General features: G+C 41.5%; 1 protein-coding gene across 7 annotated transcripts in view; it reads right to left on the bottom strand.

Moving 5' to 3' along the window:
• Nucleotides 1–19,508, bottom strand: part of klhl13 (kelch-like family member 13) — a 212,759-nt gene that overhangs the window by 43,250 nt on the left and 150,001 nt on the right. For all 7 annotated transcript variants that reach the window (XM_059977420.1, XM_059977417.1, XM_059977416.1 and 4 more), the window contains one exon: nt 6,002–6,143. In XM_059977420.1, the coding sequence (XP_059833403.1) occupies nt 6,002–6,143 (142 nt within the window). The remainder of the gene's footprint in view (nt 1–6,001; nt 6,144–19,508) is intronic.

Below are 19,508 nucleotides of genomic sequence, written 5' to 3'. Positions count from 1 at the left end.
TGGAGACAGAAAGATCAAGAAAGGGGAGGGAGGTGTTAGAAATTGACCAGGTAAATTTGAGGGCAGGTGAAAGTTGGAGGCAAAGTCAATGAAGTCAACGAGCTCAGCATGCGTGCAGGAGGCAGCACCAATGCAATCGATGCAGTGAAGGAAAAGCAGGGTCGGATACCCGTATAGACTTGGAACATGGACTGTTCCACAAAGCCAACAAAAAGACAAGCATAACTGGGACCCATATGGGTGCCCATGGCTACACCCTTGGTTTGGAGGAAGTGGGAGGTGCCAAAGGAGAAATTATTGAGAGTAAGAACTAATTCTGCTAGACGGAGGAGAGTGGTGGTAGAGGAGAATGGTCTTCTCCTATCATTTCGCATTTCCCCCTCCCCCCACTACTTTCAAATCTCTTAGTAGCTCTCCTTTCAGTTAGTCCTGACAAAGGGTCTCAGCCCGAAACGTTGACAGTGCTTCTCCTTTTAGATGCTGCCTGGCCTGCTGTGTTCCACCAGCATTTTGTGTGTGTTGTTTAAGACTTTTGAGTTTGCCTAGCACTTTTTCCTTTGTAATAGCAATGGCACTCACTCCTGCTCCGACATTCATGGACCTCTGGCACACTGCTAGTGTCTTTCATAGTGAAGACAAATGCAAAGCATCCATTAAGTTCATCTGCCATTTATTTGCCCCCCCCCTCCCATTCCTACCTCACCAGCATCATTTTTCAGTGGTCCAACATCAACTCTTACCTCCCTTTTACTCTTTATGTAACTGAAAAAAACTTTTGGTATCATACTTTATGTTATTGGCTAGTCTGTGCCCTCATATTTCACCTTTTCCCTTATTATAGCCTTTTTAGTTGCCTTTTGTTGTATTTTAATTGCTTCCCAATCATCCAATTTCCCACTCACTTTTGCTACTTTATATGCACTTTCCTTTGCTTTTATGCAATTATGAACTTCCCTTGTCAGCCACAGTTGCCTAGCCCTGCCATTTGAGAACAACTTTTTCCTGTGGGACCTATTCATCCTGCGCCTTATGAACTATTCTCCGCAACTTCAGTCACCTCTGCTGTGCCGTCATCCCAACCAATATCTCCCTCTAATCCACCTGGGCAAGCTCCTCTCTCATGCCTCTGTAATTCCCTTTATTCCATTATAAAACTGATACATTTGACTTGTGTTTCTCCTCCTCAAATTGCAGTGTGAATTCAAACATATTATGATCACTGCCTCCTATGGGTTCCTTTACGTTAAGCTTTTTCATAAGATCTGGGTTATTACAGAACATCCAATCTAAGATAGCCTTTCCCTAAGTAGGCTCAAGCACAAGCTGCTCCAAAAAGCCATCTCATAGGTATTTAACGAATTCCCTCACTTGTGATCCAATACCAACCTGATTTTCCCAACCACCTTGCATATTGAAGTTTCCGATTACAGTTGTGTCATTACCCTTATTATATGCCTTTTCCAGCTCCCCTTGCAATCTTGGCTATGATTTGGAGGCCCATATATGATTCCCATAATGATGTTTTTTTTATGCTTGCAATCTTAACTCCATCACAAAGTTTCAACATTCTCTGACCTGTCCACCTCTTTCCAAAGATGCCATTCCATCTCCTACCAACAGAGCCACACCACCACCTATGCCTTTCTGTCTGTCCTTTTGATACAAAGTATAACCTTTGATGTTAAGCTCCCAATCATGGCATTCCTTCAGTCATGATTCAGTGATGTCCACAACGTCACACTGACCAATCTCTAATTGAACCATAAGCTCGCCCACCTTATTCCAAATGTTCTGCACATTTAAATACAGCACCTTCAGTCCTGCATTCTTCACCCTTTTCAATTTTGCCCCTGTGATACCATTTAACTCTTTGCTCTGACTGCATTTGTACTCAGTCATTGGCTTGTCCTTCCTTAAATTCATGTTATACCCATCATCTACGTGTAAACCTACCGGCTCATCCTCAGCTTCATCATACTGGTTCCCATCCCCTGCCATATTAGTTTAAACCACTCCCAACAGCTCTAGTGAATCTGCCCGGAAGAAGATTGGTCCCCTTTCGATGAAGGGTCTCGGCCTAAAATGTTGACCGTTTACTCTTTTCCATAGATGCTGCCTGGCCTGCTGTTCCTCCCACATTTTATGTGCGTTGCTAGGGATTTAATAGAGTGAGATCTTGATCCAGTGGCATGGGGAATCAAAAGCATGCTCCATTCTCGCACACATGGATGTACAGACTTGGATACTGCGCAAATTTCAGAGTCAAGTCAAGGAGAAAATGAAAGCCTTTATAAATATCAGGATATATGCAAATATTTCAGTGTTATGCTCCTTTTTTAGGAATGATACAGTATTATGCAAAGCTTCAGCTGATCTGGCTCTGGCACTGCATCCCTTAAAGTTGATGTTGAACAAAGATGCAAAGGAAATCCTTTCAAGATATGCAAGAAATGTTTTGGGGTTGCCTTGTAGCTTGTCCACTGCTTGATTTTGTATCAAGATCAAATTAGGGAATTGGTCGAGTGATTGAATTAGATAGTAAACAAAAAAGCACGAAGACCTTAGCTCTCATCTTGTGCATTTTTCCAGAACAGCCAAAGACAATTCATTCGACTGCCAGAAAAACACACAAATACATGTCCTGTTTTGCATTAACACAAAAGACTCAATTGGAAATATGCTTTCACAATCCCTGTACATCCAGCTTCTAACCAGTACCAACGGACAAATTTTACAACTTTTATCAACATTACAGTCCAATCTGCACATTTGCTTCTGAATAATGATCATTTGACACATGTATCTGTAGCTACATTATGATTTCACACCTATAAGTATTATTCTTGATTTTTAATAAAAGCAAGGGTTTTCTGCAAGTGCCTCTAAATGAAAGGTATTCCCACCTGGCCATCCTTGATGCACTTCTTATTTCTTAAAAAGCTCAAAGAAGTGACACACGAAACAAATGAAAACATTGATTTATGAATATATAATCACTGGGATCAATTCAGAATCACAAAGACCAAACTAGGCACAGCCCAGTTATGTGGAAACAATTAAACTACATGCATTATAGTTCTCAAACAGTTGAAACAACCATTGACAGTATAACACAAACATGAGAAATTCAACAGATGCTGGAAATCCAAAATAACACACAAAAAATGCTGCGGGAGCTTAGCAGGTGAAGTTGCATCCATGGAAATGAATAAATAGTCAACATGGACCGAGACCATTCTTCAGGAAAGGGGAAGATGCCAGAAAGAAAAGGTAGAGAGGGGATGGAGGATAGCTAGGTGATAGGTGAAGCTAGGTAGATAGGAAAGGTAAAGGACTGGAGAGGAAGGAATCTGATAGGAGAGGAGGTGAACCACAGGAGAAAGGTAAAGAGAAGGAAGCATGGAGGGGGCAGAAAAGGATGGAGGTGATAGGTGCGAAGAAATAAGGGTGGGAAATAGAACGGGGAGAGGAAGGGAATTTTTTCCAAAACTAGTTGCTATTCATGCCATTAGGCTGGAGGCTATGCAAACAGAATATAAGGTGTTGCTCCTTTACCCTGAGGATGGCCTCATCGTGGTACAACAAGCAGCCATGGATCGACATGTCAGAATGGGAATGGGAATTAAAGTGTTCAGCCACCAGTAAGTTCTGCTTTTGGTGGATGCAGAGGTGCTCAATGAAGTGATCCCCCAGTTTTACAACAGGTCTCATCAATGTAGAGGAGACTGCATCAGAAGCAACAGACACAACAAACAACCCAGAAGATTCACAGGTGAAGTGTTAACTCACCTGAAAGGACTTTTTTGTGGGCCCTAAATGGAAGACTTTGACTGCTTGCAGGGACAAGTTCTGGGAGGGAGACCAGTGGGGAAGAACAAATGGACAAATGAATCACAGAGGGAACATTCCTTGCAGAAAATGGGGCAGTGGGGGGGGGGGGGGGGGAGGAGGGTAAAGATATTTTGGTGGTAGGATTGCTTAGGAGATGGCAATAGATTTGGAGATTGAAGTATTAGATGTGGAGGCTCATGAGGTGGTAGGTAAGTACATGAGGCGCTCTATCACTGTTGAGGCAGCAGGAAGATGGGGTGACTACAGATATTCAGGAAGTGGAAGAGATGTGGGTGAGGGCAGTATCAATGGTGGAGGAAGGGAAACCCCGTTCTTTGAAGGAGGAGGACACCAATGTCCTGGAAAGGAAAGCCACATTCTGGGAACAGATGCAATGAAGACAAAGAAACTGAGACAAGATAATAGCATTTTTAAAAGAGATGAGATGGGAAGAGGTATTGTCAGGATAACCATAGGAATAGTAGGTTTATAAAAGATGTTGCTTGATAGTTTGTCTTCAGAGATAGAGAGATCGAGTAAGGGGAGAGAGGAGTCAGAAATGGACGGAGTGATTTTAAGGGCAGCGTGGAAGTTAGAGGCAATGTTCATAAAACTGATAAGCTCAGCATAGGTGCGTGAAGCAGTACCAATTCAGTTGTCAATGTAGTGGAAGAAGAATTGGGAGCAAATAAAATCCAATTCACAAATAAAATTCTCAGTTAAATTGATCATAATCCCTGGTTGTAATACTCATTTATGTGAATAAAGGGTTGGGGCTGAATAATCTTACAAGGCACTGTATGCAGATGATACCACTGTTATTGGCAGAATCTCAGATGTTGGTACAGGATTGAGATAACTGATAGAGATAGATAGTAACAACAACCTCAAACTTAACATCAACAAGAGCAAGGAGCTGATTGTAGACTTTGTAAAAGGGAAACTAGGAGAACACAGACAGGTCCTCACAGGTCTGCAGTGGAAAGGGTGAGTAGCTTCAAGTTTCTGGGTGGCAATATCTCAAAGGATTAATCCTGGACCCAATATATTGATGCAATCATAAAGAACACACACCACTGGTTCTACCGTGTTAGGAATTTGAGGAGATTTGGTATGTTATCAAGGAATCTCACAAATTTCTATAGATGTATACTGGAGAATATTCTGATTGGTTACATGACAGTCTGGTATGAAGCCACCAGTGCACAGAATCACGAGAGGTTGCAGAGGGTTATAGACAGCCAACTCCATCATGGCACAACTCTTTCTTCCATCAAGGATATGCTCTTTTCTCATTACAGGTTTCCTTCATTTTCCGAAAGTAGAGTGCTCCTATGAAACCGTTTGTAAGCCGAAATGTCATAAAGCAAAGAAGCAATTACCATTAATTTATATGGGAAAAATTTTTGAGCGTTCCAAGACCCAAAAAATAACCTACCAAATCATACCAAATAATACATTAGACCCAAAATAACACAAATCTATAGTAAAAGCAGGAATGATATGATAAATACATAGCCTATATAAAGTAGAAATATTGTATGTACCGTGTAGTTTCATTTATCAAAATCGGGAAGACAGTGAGCCAAAATCTATCTGGAGAAAAAAAATTGGCACGTACACGCCTACACACGCAACTGCCCGCACAAGGCTTCACGGTCATGGTAGTCTTTCTTGGGGTAAACACACGTATAAAGCGGGCGTCTTTTCTTTGTAAAAGTGAAAATCCATTTTGGTTAGCGAAAACAGGTACCAATGTAGGTCTTTTGTAACAGCGAGCTGTCGTAAAGTGAACGTTTGAAAAACGGGGGCTACCTGTACTACCATCAGGGAGAAGGGTAAGTAAGGGAGCCTGAAGACCCACACTCAACAATTCAGCTTCTTTCCCTCCATCATATTTCTCAATTGTTCTTGAGCCCATGAACATAACGTTATTATTCCTTTTTTGACGCTATTTATGTATTTTGTAATGCATAGTAGTTTTAATGTCTGTGCATTATGAGGATGCCAGAAAACAACAGGTTTGTCAGTGATAATGAATCTGATTTTGATTCTGAAGTTGAAGTTATCCAAGAATAAGGAAATATGCAGTGATAAATATTCTCCAGAAGAGGTCATAAATAATAAATGTTAGACCATTATTGGTGAAAACTATTTCTAAATGGGATACCTGTAGCACTGCAGAACTATGGGTATTGCTCGTGAAGAAGCGAGTATTGCCTGTCTTTGAAGACTGCAAATGGGTTGTCACACCCATGTCTCCACTTGCCAAAGACACTTTTAGATGAGGATCCTCCTCTTCAACTAGAGATCTGCAAAGAGAGTAATGAACAAATTAATACAATAAAATTAAATGAAAGTTGCCCTGTATACCACAGAAGGCAGTATAGCGATCCAACTAATTAGTCTTTCAGCGGCTCAGCATTTTTACATTATTCCATAATGCAGCTTTAAAAATGTGTAAATCATACCAAGATTATGTACATTAAGCAAGTTTTTTCAATTATCATTTTGAAAAAGTGCACATCAGCAGGAACAATGTGTTGTGAGAATAAAAGCAAATTGGTACTAAACAATTTTGTGTAAGCAGCAGCAATGGAAATTGCTGCATAGAAATTTTCCAACATCAAAAGGACAGTGAAAAGGAAAAGAAACTTGAAACTCAATTCAGGGACATCTAATTTACCGCCTACTATTTATGAGTCCTTGCAGTCTAACCAACAAGATAAATAAGTTCAAACTACAAGTAAATTTATTATCGTAGTACATGCATATATGTCACCATATACAACCCTGAGATTCATTTTCTTGCAGGCAATCAAAATAAATATAAGAAACATGATAAAATCAATGAAAGACCACCCCAAACAGGGCGGACAACAAGCAATGTGCAAATACAAACCTAACCTTGCAAATAAAAAAAATACTAATAAATAAACAAGTAATAAATATCAAGAACATGTGATAAAGAATCCTTGAAAATTAGTCCTGTTCAGTGGAAACAGTTCATTGATGGGTTGAGTGAAGTTATTCCTTCTGGTTCAAGTGCCTAGTGATTGAGGGCTAATAACTGTTCCTGAACCTGGTGGTGTGGGACCTGAGGCTCCTGTACCTCCTTTCTGATGGTAACAATGAGAAGACAGCATGACCTGGATGTTGGGGTGGGGGTCTTTGATGGATGCTGCTTACCTGGGACAGCGCTGTGTAAATGTGCTTAATAGTGGGGACAGCTTTACCTGTGATGGACTGGGCTATATCCACTACTTTTTTTTTGTAGGTTCTTCCATAAGGACATTAGTGTTTCCATACCAGGCCATGATGCACTCAGTCAATATACTCTCCACCACACATCTATAGAAGTTTGCCGAAGTTTTAGATAATATGCCGAATCTATGTAAACTTCTAACAAAGTAGAGGTGCTACCTTGTCTTCTATGGAATGGCCATTATGTGCTGGACCCAGGACAGATCCTTTGAAATGATAACACCAAGAAATTTTAAATTGCTGACCCTTTCCACTTCTTATTTCCTTATGAGGCTCATGAACCTCTATTTTCCTCCACCTGGTCAATAATCATTTTCTTGGTCATGTGACATTGAATAAGAGGTTATTGTTGTGACACTACTCAACCAGATTTTTAATCCCCATCCTATATGCTGATTTGTCATCACCCATGATTCGGCCAATGACAGTGATTTGGCAAACTTGAATATTGCATTGGAGCTGTGCATAGATGTAAAGCAAGCAGAGCAGGGAGCTAAGCAAACAGTCTTGCATTGCCAAGTCTGCAAATGAGAAAAATCGAGGATCTGGTTGCACAAGGGGGTATTGAGGCCTAGGACTGGAAGCTTTTTTGTCTAGTTTTGAGGGGATGATGTATTAAATGCTGATCTGTAGACAATGAAGCACATCCTGATGCATGTATCTTCACTGTCCAGGTATTCCATGACTAAGTAAAGAGCCAATGAAATGGCATCCGCTATTGACCCATTATGACAGTAGGCAGATTGGAGTGGATCCAAGTTGCTTCTCTGGCAGGAGTTGATATGCTTCATCATCCACATTTCAAACCACTTAATCACAGTGGATGTCAGTGCTACTGGATGACAATCTTTGAGGCAAGTTACCACATTCTTCTTAGGCCCCCGTATAACTGAGGCCAGCTTGAAGCTGGTGGGTACCTCAGACTGCCAAAGCAAGAAGTTAAAGATATTAATGGACATACTAACCAGTTGATCAGCACTAGTCTTTAGTACTCAGTCAGGGCCAGATGCTTTCTCTGGGCTCAACCTCCTGAAGAATGCTCTCACGTTGACCTCAAAGACTGAAATCACAGAATTATAGAGGCTCTGGGAGTTTGTAAAGGTGCCTCCATGTTTTAATGGTCAAAACAAGTATAAAAGGCATTGAGTTCATCTGGGAGTGAAGCCTTGTTGTCATCTTATGCAGCTTGCTTTCATTTTATAGGAGGTGATAGCATTCAAGACCTGTCAAAGACATTGGGCATCCTTCAGTGATTCAAGTTTGGTCTGGAATTGCCATTTCTTACTTGAGATGACTTTCTGGAGATCATACCTGGACCACTTATATTTAACTTTTTTACTATAAATCATTTCAAATTAGTTATTATTTAATTTATTAAACTATTAGTTTTATTTTTATTAATTAATTTAATTTAAAATTTGCACACAGAAACTGACTTTGTTTCAGTTTTGAGAACCTGAAGGTTTGATAAGCAGTTTCCTCAGGGCTATACCTCCCAGATGATTAGAATGAAAATCTGAACACCAGGATCGTAGAACAAAGATTTCTAAAGGCATTCAAATAGCCCACGACATCAGAAGATTGGACATTTTACTTCCTGAATAATGAAATGTTTCTTCAATATAAAAGAAAAATAAATCAAAATGAGCCACAAAAGCTTTGATCTAGATAGATAATCAAAGACAATGCAGTTTTGCAGTAACTGCTACTAACATAAATAGATTATTATACAATAAGTCACATTTATTTTATTTAGAGATACATTGCAGAACAGGCCCTTCTGACCCTTTGAGCTTTTTGAAGCCACCATCTTTTTAACCCTAGACCGGGGGTCGGCAACCCGCGGCTCCGGAGCCACATGTGGCTCTTTTACGTCTGTGCTGCGGCTCCCTGTGGCTTTGGGAAATAATTGGTCAGTATTTAATTAAAATGTATTTTATGTTAGTTTGTTAGTTTTTGAAATGTAATTCTAAATTTGAAGATTATGGTGATCTTGTACAATCTAAATAAGACGTTGTGGCGACCCATTTCCTGGCACATCCGAACCGGCTCACAATTAGCCAGCGTTCAGGCTAAGGAAGATAGCCTATGGGGGTTTGTGAGTACGTGTCTTTTGCAGCATCCGCGCCTATGGGGGGCGGGTTGAGGGAGGCTTAAAAGCAAGGCTGTTTAGTTCGAATAAAGCTATCTTTGACTGCAGTTTACTGACTGCGCGTAGCACACTGCTACAACGTGTTTTTATCGCTGGCTGTCCAGAGGGGAGGTACTGAAACGCTTTGTCGCGTGTCTGGAAGAAGTGAAAACTTTCCTGGGCAGCAAAGGGCTCACCTTTCCTGAGCTGGAACAGCCAGAGTGGCTGAAAAAGCTACACTTCATGGTAGACATGACAGCGCACCTGAACACGCTGAACACAGCTCTTCAGGGGTAAGGACGTACAGCCCTGCACATGTTGGAGGATGTTTTGGCATTCGAGCGCAAGTTGACAGTGCTTGCCAGAGATTTACAGAAAGGCACATTATCTCACTTCCCCAATTTGAGAGAATTCAAACAAGGTCACGACATGATAAATTCGGAGTATTTACATTCTGCAATCATCGCAATGCAAACATCGTTTGGGAAATGCTTCTGTGAGTTCAGAGAGGAAAAAAACACATTATCCTTCCCGGTCACTCCCCTAAGCATCGATCCATCCCTACTGAATACAACTGCATTGTCGGGTGTGAGTCAACCTGACCAAGTATGATAAATATTTTAATTGCCTATTATTTTACGTATATTCATATGTTTTCATTGTTCAGTGAAATAGTCCTTTTATTTTTCAGGTTGACAGCTGGCTGACGTTATTTTTGGTTTGCTGCTGGCGGCAAATTTAAGTTTGGCGTTTTTCATAAATACAAGAAGGACTCAAATAGACGTTGAGTATTTTACTTAAAAGTAACCTTCAACCCAACGTCTTTTTTTCGGAGTTCAGAATGTTTTTGTTGCATGCAGAAATGTAATTTTGTTTTCTCTGCAGGAGTTCATCAATTTCATAAATGCAACACATTATAGTTTGTTTATACATAGCATAAAGGCAAAACAAAACGTTGTATGCAGTGTTATTTCATTTTAAATGTCAAACGGGTTTTGCGGCTCCCAGTGTTTTCTTTTCTGTGGGAAACGGGTCCAAGTGGCTCTTTCAGTGGTAAAGGTTGCTGACCCCTGCCCTAGACTAATCACAGCAACCAGGTAAAATCCACACACAGAGGAAGGAACATACCTACTTTGTTTACAGAGGGCGCTGGAATTAAACTCCGACACCCCAAGCTGTAATAGCATTGTGTTAACCACAATGCTACTGTGATGCCACGATAGATAAAGTGTCATCAGTTAATCAATATTACTAATATTTGTGGAATTATCCAAAAAAAACAAGCTTACAGGAAGCTATTTGGCCTTCTCCTTGTTAAGCCATCCATATAATTAAATTTCCCTCTCTTTCCCAAAGTTGTGTGAACACTATCCCTTCATTTATTTGTCCATTTCTCATGATCAGAGAGGTACAGGATGAAAGTAGGCCCTTCAGCTCATCGAATAAATGCTGACCATCAAGCACCCATAATAACACCAATTCAACTCAAACTACTTAATTCTCTCCATATTCTCATCAATTCCCCCAGACCCTTTTCTGAATGTTATTATTAGCTCTGCTTGCACCATCATTGCAAGCAGAGTATTCCAGATCACAACCTGCAAAATTACAACTTTTCTGGTGTGTAGGTTGCAACATAATAATCCATCCTTGCATTTCATTTCTATGCTTTTAGAAAAAAAAAGGCACATATTCCTGCTTCTTCATTCTTCCAGCCCTTTAAAAACCTTAATTTATATAGTCTCTCCTTACTTGTCCCATCAACAAGGCACATCTGCCTTGGATAGGATCAGGCAAGAACCCCCCCCCCCCCCCCAAGACTTTTTTTAAACCAGCATTCTGGGAAGTTAGATGTTATTGCCAAAGTGGTTGCTATGAATTGTTTTAGTGACAATGCCTTATGCAGTATAACTTAGGGTCCCACCCACTGACCACCTATACAGCTCTCTGATCACACATGACCAAAGTAATGGGGTAAACAGAAACAAACATTAAGTACATTTTTTAAAAATTTAAAAAGATTACATTGAGAAGCCATTAACTGACTTAGGACATAACAAATTGTCTGAAACTATCCATACAAAACCTCATTTGAATGCATTAGATTCTCCAGCCAGGAGAGAGGTCAGTTATGAAGTGGATCTGGTTCTTTAATTCAGCAGCTTCTTGGACAGCCAAAACTGAATCCCAGATTACCGAGCATCTGATTTTTACGCTGCTGTGTAGAATGGTGATCATTGCAGCCAGACACTGTCTAGACTATCCAGTTTCACCTGATCACTAACTTACATCCATTTGTCTTTACCAAACACCTCAATACTTTTTCTGGTATTTACTTAACCCACAAACTTTCAAAATTACTCAAAACCAGGTCACAACTTTAATAAGCACAAGAGCTTCTGCTGATGCTCACAATCAAGAGCAACATGCACAAAATGCTAGAGGAACTCAGGTCAGGCAGGTCATCTACGGTGAGGCCCTGAACGACACCAGACTGTAGATACCACTGACGCCAACTTCAGCTTCAAAGATGTCATGCAGCTCCCACCAGTGCCAACTCTGGTTCGAACCACTCTAGACTGCAAAATATGCAGCTTCTAGCTCTGGTTCCTGCCCCGACATTGGGCACCAACTCCAAGCTGAGACACTGTCACTGGGCCACTGGGCTCGCCTTCTCCCACCACCCCTCTCTAGTCCTGGGTCTCTCAGGTTCCCCTTTGCTCTCTGAGTCCTCAGAGACTAACTTCATCCCACCCTACATTCTCTGTACAGCCTAACCCTCAGCTTCATCTAATGCCACCAACTCTCCTCCCACCTCTGATCCCAGCTCTAATCCCTGCAGTGTCTTCACCATTCCCTCTGACTTTCCCCTCTGCCCTCAGTAAGGAGCTTCCCTCTGTCCCCCTTTGCCAGCACCTCAGTGAATTCCACACCCAATTCCCCAGCCCACACGATCATTTCTTTCCTGTCTCCAACCCTTCTCCATTTCTTGGAGCACCCCACTCTGGTTTTCTGCCTGATCTGGATCTTTTCATCTCCAATTGCCCACAAAAAATCAACTGGCTCAACTTCTGCACTCTTCTATGCTGCTCGAACTGTAACCCTTTAAAAAGGATAAAAGGACTTCCCTCCACTCTCTCTGTACCAATCCCAACCTTACCATCAAACCTGCAGAGAAATGGGGTGCTGATGCAGTGTGGCAGTTTGATCTCCACCTTGCTGAGTCCGGGTGGCTACTCTCAGATACTTGTTACCTTGAAAAGGACTCCACTCAGGACCTTCAGAAAATGTCTCTGATATCATCAACTTTGGAGAACTTCCATCTACTGCCAACAAACTCATAGTTCCCTTACCCAGCACTGATCATTTCTAGCCCCTACTCAAGATCCCCAAACCTGACTGTCCAGGTAGGCCCACTGTCTCTGGCTGCTCCCACCACGTGGAAGACATGTCCAAGTACCTCAACTCTATTCCATCTCTCTTGGGTGTCCCTTCCCACCAAGGTCCGTAAAACTTTACATGCTCTCAACCTCAACAACTTTTCGATTCCCTGGCCGTGATAGGATCATTTTCACCATGGATACGCAGTCCCAATACAATTCAATCCCCCATCAAGAAGGCCTTAAATCTCTCCCACTTCTTTCTAGACAACAGACCGAATTAACTCCGCTCCTTTCTCAACAAAAGACCCAACTAGTTATCCTCCTCCATCTGGAAGAACCAGTCCCCAAGCACAACAATTTCTCTTTCAGTTCCTCCCATTTTCTCCACCTACGTGGGCCCCAACTATGCCTGACTTTCCATTGGCTACATGGAACAATGCATGCTTCAAACCTACACTAGAACGTTCCCCAAGTCCTTCAATGGATGACTACATTGGTACATTGATGACATACTGCTTCATTGCTCATCCAATTTCATCAATTTTGCCTCCTGTCCTCAAATTTACTTGGTCCATCTATGATATCTCTCCCCCTTACTCAATTTCTCTTATCTCAATCTCTGAATGTCACAGCTACCTTGTCCATACCTCTTCCCAGTATGTCACTTGTAAAAATGCTATTCAGTTTTCTCAGTTCCTCCATCACTACTGCACCTGTTGTCAGTATGAAGCTTTCCATTCCAGAACATCTGCGATGGTCTCTTTTTTCAAAGAATGAGTTTCTCTTCCTCTACTATCTACCCTTCGCTCACTCGCATCTTCTCTATTTCCTGGACATTCCCTCTCACTTGACAGTTCCATCACCATAACTGGGATTGAGCTCCCCTTGTCCTTAACTACCAGCTCACGAGCTTCCACATCCAGCACATCATTCTCTGTAATTTCCACTGACTGCAATAGGATCCTACCACTAAACACATCTTTCTCCTCCACCCTCCAATTGTCTGCTTTCTGTGGGGTTTGCTCTCTACGTTACTACTTTGTCCACTCCTCCCTGATGGCACTTAATTCCTCTCTCACCTCTATTTCTCCTTCATCATTCTTCTCTTTTTCCATTCCACAACCTGGCTCCCATTTTACCCCTTGTCCTCATCTGCCAATCACCTCCCTCTCATGCATCTCCTCTTTCCCCTCCTCCCCACAAAGTTCTATTGTTCTCTGTTATCAGATTCCTTCTTCTTCAGCCCCTCAACTCTTCCACCTATCACCCCCCAGCTTCTCACTTCATTGTACCCTCTTCACCCACCCACCTTCCCCCTCCCCTGGGTTCAGCTATCAGCTGCTATTTTATACTCCTTCCCCTCTCCCCATCACATTCTGGCTTCTTCTCTTTTCCTTTCCAATCCTGATGAAGGTTCTTGGCCCTAAATATCGACTGTTTATTCCTTTCCATGGATACAACACACACAAAATACAGGAGGAATTCAGCAGAGCAGGCAGTATCAGTGGAAAAGAAAAAAGTTGATGTTTTGGGCTAAAACCCTTCTTCAGGACTGGAAAGGAAGGGGGAAAACTGCTAGAATAAAACAGAGTGGGGAGGGGAAGGAGGACTAGCTAGAAGGTGATAGATGACTCCAAGTGGGTGGGAAAAGGTAAAGGCTACAGAAGAAGGAATCAGATAGGAGAGGGGAGTGGACCATGAGAGAAAGGAAGAGGAAGAGGAACCAGGGTGACATGATAGGCAGGTGAAGAGAAGAGGTAAGAGGCCAGAGTGGGGAATAGAAGAAGAGGGAAGGGGGAGGGAAAAAATTACAGGAAGAAGAAATCAATGTTCATGCCATCAGGTTGGAGGCTACCTAGACGGAATATGTGGTGTTGCTTCTCTACCCTGGGAGTGGACACATCATGGAATGGGAATGGGATAGGAATTAAGATGGTTGACCACTGGGAAATTCCACTTTTGGCGGTGCTTGACAAGGTGGTCCACCAATCTACATCAGGTCTCACCAGTGCAGAGGAGGCTGCATTTGAAGTTCTGGATACAACAGATTACCCCAACAGATTCTCAGATGAAATACTGCCACACCCGGAACAATTATTTGGGGTCCTGAATGGAGGCAAGGAAGGAAGTGAATGGGCAGGTGTAGCAATTTGGCCACTTGCAAACATATGTGTTGGTAGGAAGATTAGTGGGGAGAGAGAACTGAACAAGGCAATCCCTGAAGAAAGCAGAGATCAGGAGGATTATAAAGATGTGTTTGGTGCTATGATCCCATTAGAGGTGGTGGAAGTAGGGGAGAATGATGTGTTGAATGCAGAGATCATAGGGTGGTAGCTGAGAACAAAAGGAACACTGTTAAGGTTCGCTGTTAAGATGGTGGGAAGACGGGGTAGGCACAGATGTCTGGGAAACGGAGATATAGGTAAGTACATCATTAATGATGGAGGAAGGAAATCCCCATTGTTTGAAGAAGGAATACATCTCTGATGTCCTGGAAAGGAAAAGTCTCATGCTGGGAACAGATGCAGCAGAGGCAAAGGAACTGAGAAAAGGGAATAGCATTTTTACAGGAGACAGGATAGGAAGAGGTATAGTCAAATTAGACAAGACAATCAGTAGATTTACAAGGACATAGTAAACAGTTTGTTTCCAGAGATGGAGGCAGAGAGATCAGGAAAGGAGAGAGAGGTGTCAAGGTGGAACAAGTGAATTAAGGGCAGCATGGAAATTGGAGGCAAAGTTGATGAAATTGACGAGAGTAGCATAGATGCATGAAGCAGCACCAATGCAGTCTTCAGTGTAGCGCAATAGAGTTGAGGAGCATGACAAGGGAAGGCCGGGAACATGAACTGTTCTATGTAGTAAAAGAAAATGCCAGCCTAGCCAAAGTCCATGCGGGTGTCCATTGCTATCCCATGACTTTGGGAAAACAAGCATTGTGGGGTAAGAGAAATATGAAATTGGTGGCAGTGGATGGGAGATCTCCAGAATCAATGATATTGGTGATGATGCAGGAGACAATTTCCAAATGCTCCTTACTGGGGTACTTTTCAAAGGGTAAGAGGTGGCATCTGGCTTCAGCAAGGTAAAGGTTAGTCTACCAGACTACAACAGCACTCTCAGCCTGCATGGAGGCTGATACTTAATGCTGCTTTGTTTTCTACCCTTATTGGTTTTGTATTCACACTACAGTACATTGCTATTTTAACCCCAAACTCTTTAAATTATATGAGGTGGTACTTCTGACTAAGGTATTTTTAAAGTTCATATAAGTAGGTCAACCTGGCTACCCTTTTATCAAAGGATATCACATTGGTAAAACATAATTTGTCTTTCCATGCACACCAACTTCTATCTAATAGCTCATTTTTCAAGATCTCAATAGAATTCTGCAAGAAATTATTGTTAAGTTTTCCTGTCACTGTTATTGGATTGGCTGACCATCGTCCCTTCATTTTTAAATTAGTATATTACTTTTCCCATCTTATTATCCTTTGATACCATCCCTTTGTCTGAGGACTCAAATATTGTGGCCTTAAAAACAAAATCATAGGCATACCTGATCTACATTCCTCCTTCAATCAGAAGCAATGCTGTACAACTGAAACTCATTTCTCCGAAAAATTCTCATTCATCAAGGAACAAACAGATGATCTTGTTACTCACCTCAATATTATTGGTGTAATCTAATAAGCAAAGTCATTTTTACATTTGCTTACTGTGTGTCATTAATGATAGTAACATGTAATATTCTTTGTACAGTACCAGGGTGACTTTTTTGACCTCGCAAGGATTTACAAAAAGTGCTGAGATTTAACAATGTGATTACATTGCAGTTTATTTGAGCACTAAATGGACTTTCCCCATGTCTTTCACAAAACCCTAAACTTTACTGGACACTTCCTGCTTTCAAACCACACATATCAGATGGCAATTCCCATTCAAAACTCCTGAAACATTGCTGAAGAAATTAGACTATCTGTTGGTAACTGCCAAAATTATTGTGTGTGCTGGCCTGGAACTTCAATAACCACGTCCTATTATTTATCTTATATCCTCATGACCAAACACACCACCATTCACACTCCTTAGACAACAAACTCACCTTCCCATTCTCCTAACCCACCAATACTACTCCAGAGGCACACTGACAGTCCAGTTATTAAACACACTGGAGGTCCCAATTCCAACTCTTCAACATAAGTAGAAATTCACTCTCCTAACCACAGGACATCCTTGAGTCTCCAATATGGCCTCCTTACCAGGAAAAGTTTCATTGACTAGTGCTTCATTCCCTTGGAATCCAGGAGATTGAAGGGTCACCCGGTAGAGATATAGAGGATCATGAGGATCACACACAGGGTAAAAATGCATTGCCTTTTTCCAGGGCAGTGGACACTAAAAACAACAGATCGTGTGTTTAAAATCAGGATTGACAGATTTAAAAGGAACTTCGGGATCAGCTTGCTTCTTCATGCAAAGATTAGTGAGCATTTGGAATCAGCTGCCAGAAATAGTGGCAGAGGCAGGCACATTAGCAACTTTTAAAAGCTATCTAGACAAGAACATGGATAGATGTTTAGAGCACTGCAGATTAAATGTTGGCAGATGGGAGTAGCTTGCTAAGCAACATAGTTGGCATGAAATGACTGGGAAGAAGGGGCAGCTTCCTGCTGTATGACTATGGTCTGCGCTGTAATTGTTAGATGGTTATATGACCCTATAATATGATGGTGCGTTGCCTCCCAGGTGCCAACGTCAGAAATGTCAAGTATCAGGTCTACAGCATTTGAAAGGAGGAGAGTGAGCATATTGGTATCGATGACATAGGTAAGAAAAGGGAAGAGGTCATAGGAATGATGGCAGATCAGCAATGGTTGAAGCTTCTGGGAGCAATGCGTAAGGTGTACGATAAATACATACCAAAGATGAATTAGTATTCTAAAGGGAGGATGACACAACCATGGCTAACAAGCAAAGTCAAAGACAAAATAAAAGCAGAAGAGGGGCCAAATAATATAGCAAAAATAAGTGGGAAGTTAAGAGGATCAGGAAGTTCTTAAAAACAAAAAAAAAACAAAAAAGAACCATAAAGAAAGAAAAGCTGAAATATGGCAAGCCAGCCAATAACAAAGAGGATACCATTTTTTTCAGGTATTTCAAGAGTAAAAGAGGTTGGATATTAGTCCACTGGAAAATGATCTGGAAAGGTAATAATGCAGTCAAAGAAATGGTGGTTGAATTTAAGTATTTTGTGTCACTGTGGAAGACACTAGCAGTATGCTAGAAACTCAAAAACGTCAAGGGCAGAGTGAGTGTAGTTGCTATTACTAAGAAGGTGCTTGGAAAACTGAAAGGTCTGAAGGTGGATAAGTCAGTTGGACAAGATGGTGTATAGCCCAGGATTCTGAAAGAGGTAGGTGAAAAGACTGTGCAGACATTAGTCATGATCTTTCAGGAATCACTAGATTCTGGAATGGATCTCTCGGATTGGAAAACTGCAAGTGTCACTCCACACAATAAAGAGGAAGGGAAGCAGAAAAAAAGAACATTATAAGCTAGTTAGTCTGACTTCAGTGGTTGGAAGATGTTGGAGTCCACTATTGAGGATGTGGTTTCGGGGTACTTAGAGACACATAATAAAATAAAACCAAAGTCAGCATGGTTTTCTCAAGGGAAAATCTTGTCTGACAAATCTGTTTGAATTCTTTGAGGAAATAACAAGCACATTAGACAAAGGAGAGTCAGTGAATGTTGTACACTTGGATTTTCAAAAGGCTTTTGACAAGGTGTTGCACATGAGACTACTTAACAAGATAAGAGCCTATTGTATTACAGGAAAAATACAAGCATGGATAGAGCATTGGCTGACTGGCAGGACACAAAGAGTGGGAATTAAAAAGGCATTTTCTGATTGGCTGTCAGTGGCTAGTGGTGTTCCACAAGGGTCATTGTTGGGACTGCTTCTTTTCACATTTTATGCCAATAATTTGGATGATGGAATTGATGCCTTTGTGGCCAAGTTGTAGATGATACAAAGATAGGTGGAGGGGCAGGTATTGTTAATGAAGTAGAGAGTCTACAGAAGGACTTGGACAGATAGGGAGAACAGGTAAAGAAGTGGCAGATGGAATGAAGTGTTGGTAAGTGTATGTTCATGCACTTTGATAGAAGGAATAAAGCCAGAGACTATTTTCTAAATGGGGAGAATTTTTTTAAAATCAGGAGGTGCAAAGGAATTTGGGAATCCTCATACTGAATTCCCTAAAGGTCAACTTGCAGGTTTGGTCAGTGGTAAGGAAAGCATACACAACGTTAGCATTCATTTCAAGAGAATTAGAACATAATAGCAAGGATGTGTTGTTGAGACTTTATAAGACATTAGTCAGACTGCACTTCATATATTGTGAGAAATTTTGGGCCCTGGTCTAAGATGTACTAGCATTCGAAAGGGTCCAGAAGAGGTTCACAAGAATGATTACAGGAAATGAAGTGTAAACATATGAGGTACGCTTAATGGCACTGGGTCTGTACTCACTGGAGTTTAGAAGAAAGAGGAAGGAACCTCAGAATAGAAGTTATGTCCATTTAGAACAGAGATGAGAAAAAATTGATGCAGCCAGAGGGTAGTGAATCTGTGGAATTCAGTGCCATGTATGTCTTTGACGGACAAGTCATTGGGTATACTTAAAGCGGAGGTTGATAGGTACTTGATTAGTCAGGGTGTCAAAGGTTATGGGATGGAGCTGAGGGGGGATAATAAATCAAGACATGATGGGATGGCTAGCAGTCTAGATGAGCCAAATAGCCTCATTCTGCTCATAAGTCTTAGGTTGTATAATATCCACCCTAAGCCCCGGCAATGATTGGACCGTTGATGTGATCATTCATCACCAATT

The sequence above is a fragment of the Hypanus sabinus genome, chromosome 8 (assembly GCF_030144855.1).
Source record: "Hypanus sabinus isolate sHypSab1 chromosome 8, sHypSab1.hap1, whole genome shotgun sequence".
Classification (NCBI taxonomy): Eukaryota; Metazoa; Chordata; class Chondrichthyes; order Myliobatiformes; family Dasyatidae; genus Hypanus; species Hypanus sabinus.
The sequence above is the reverse complement of the archived record's forward strand: the minus strand, read 5'-3'. Positions and strand labels throughout refer to the sequence as shown.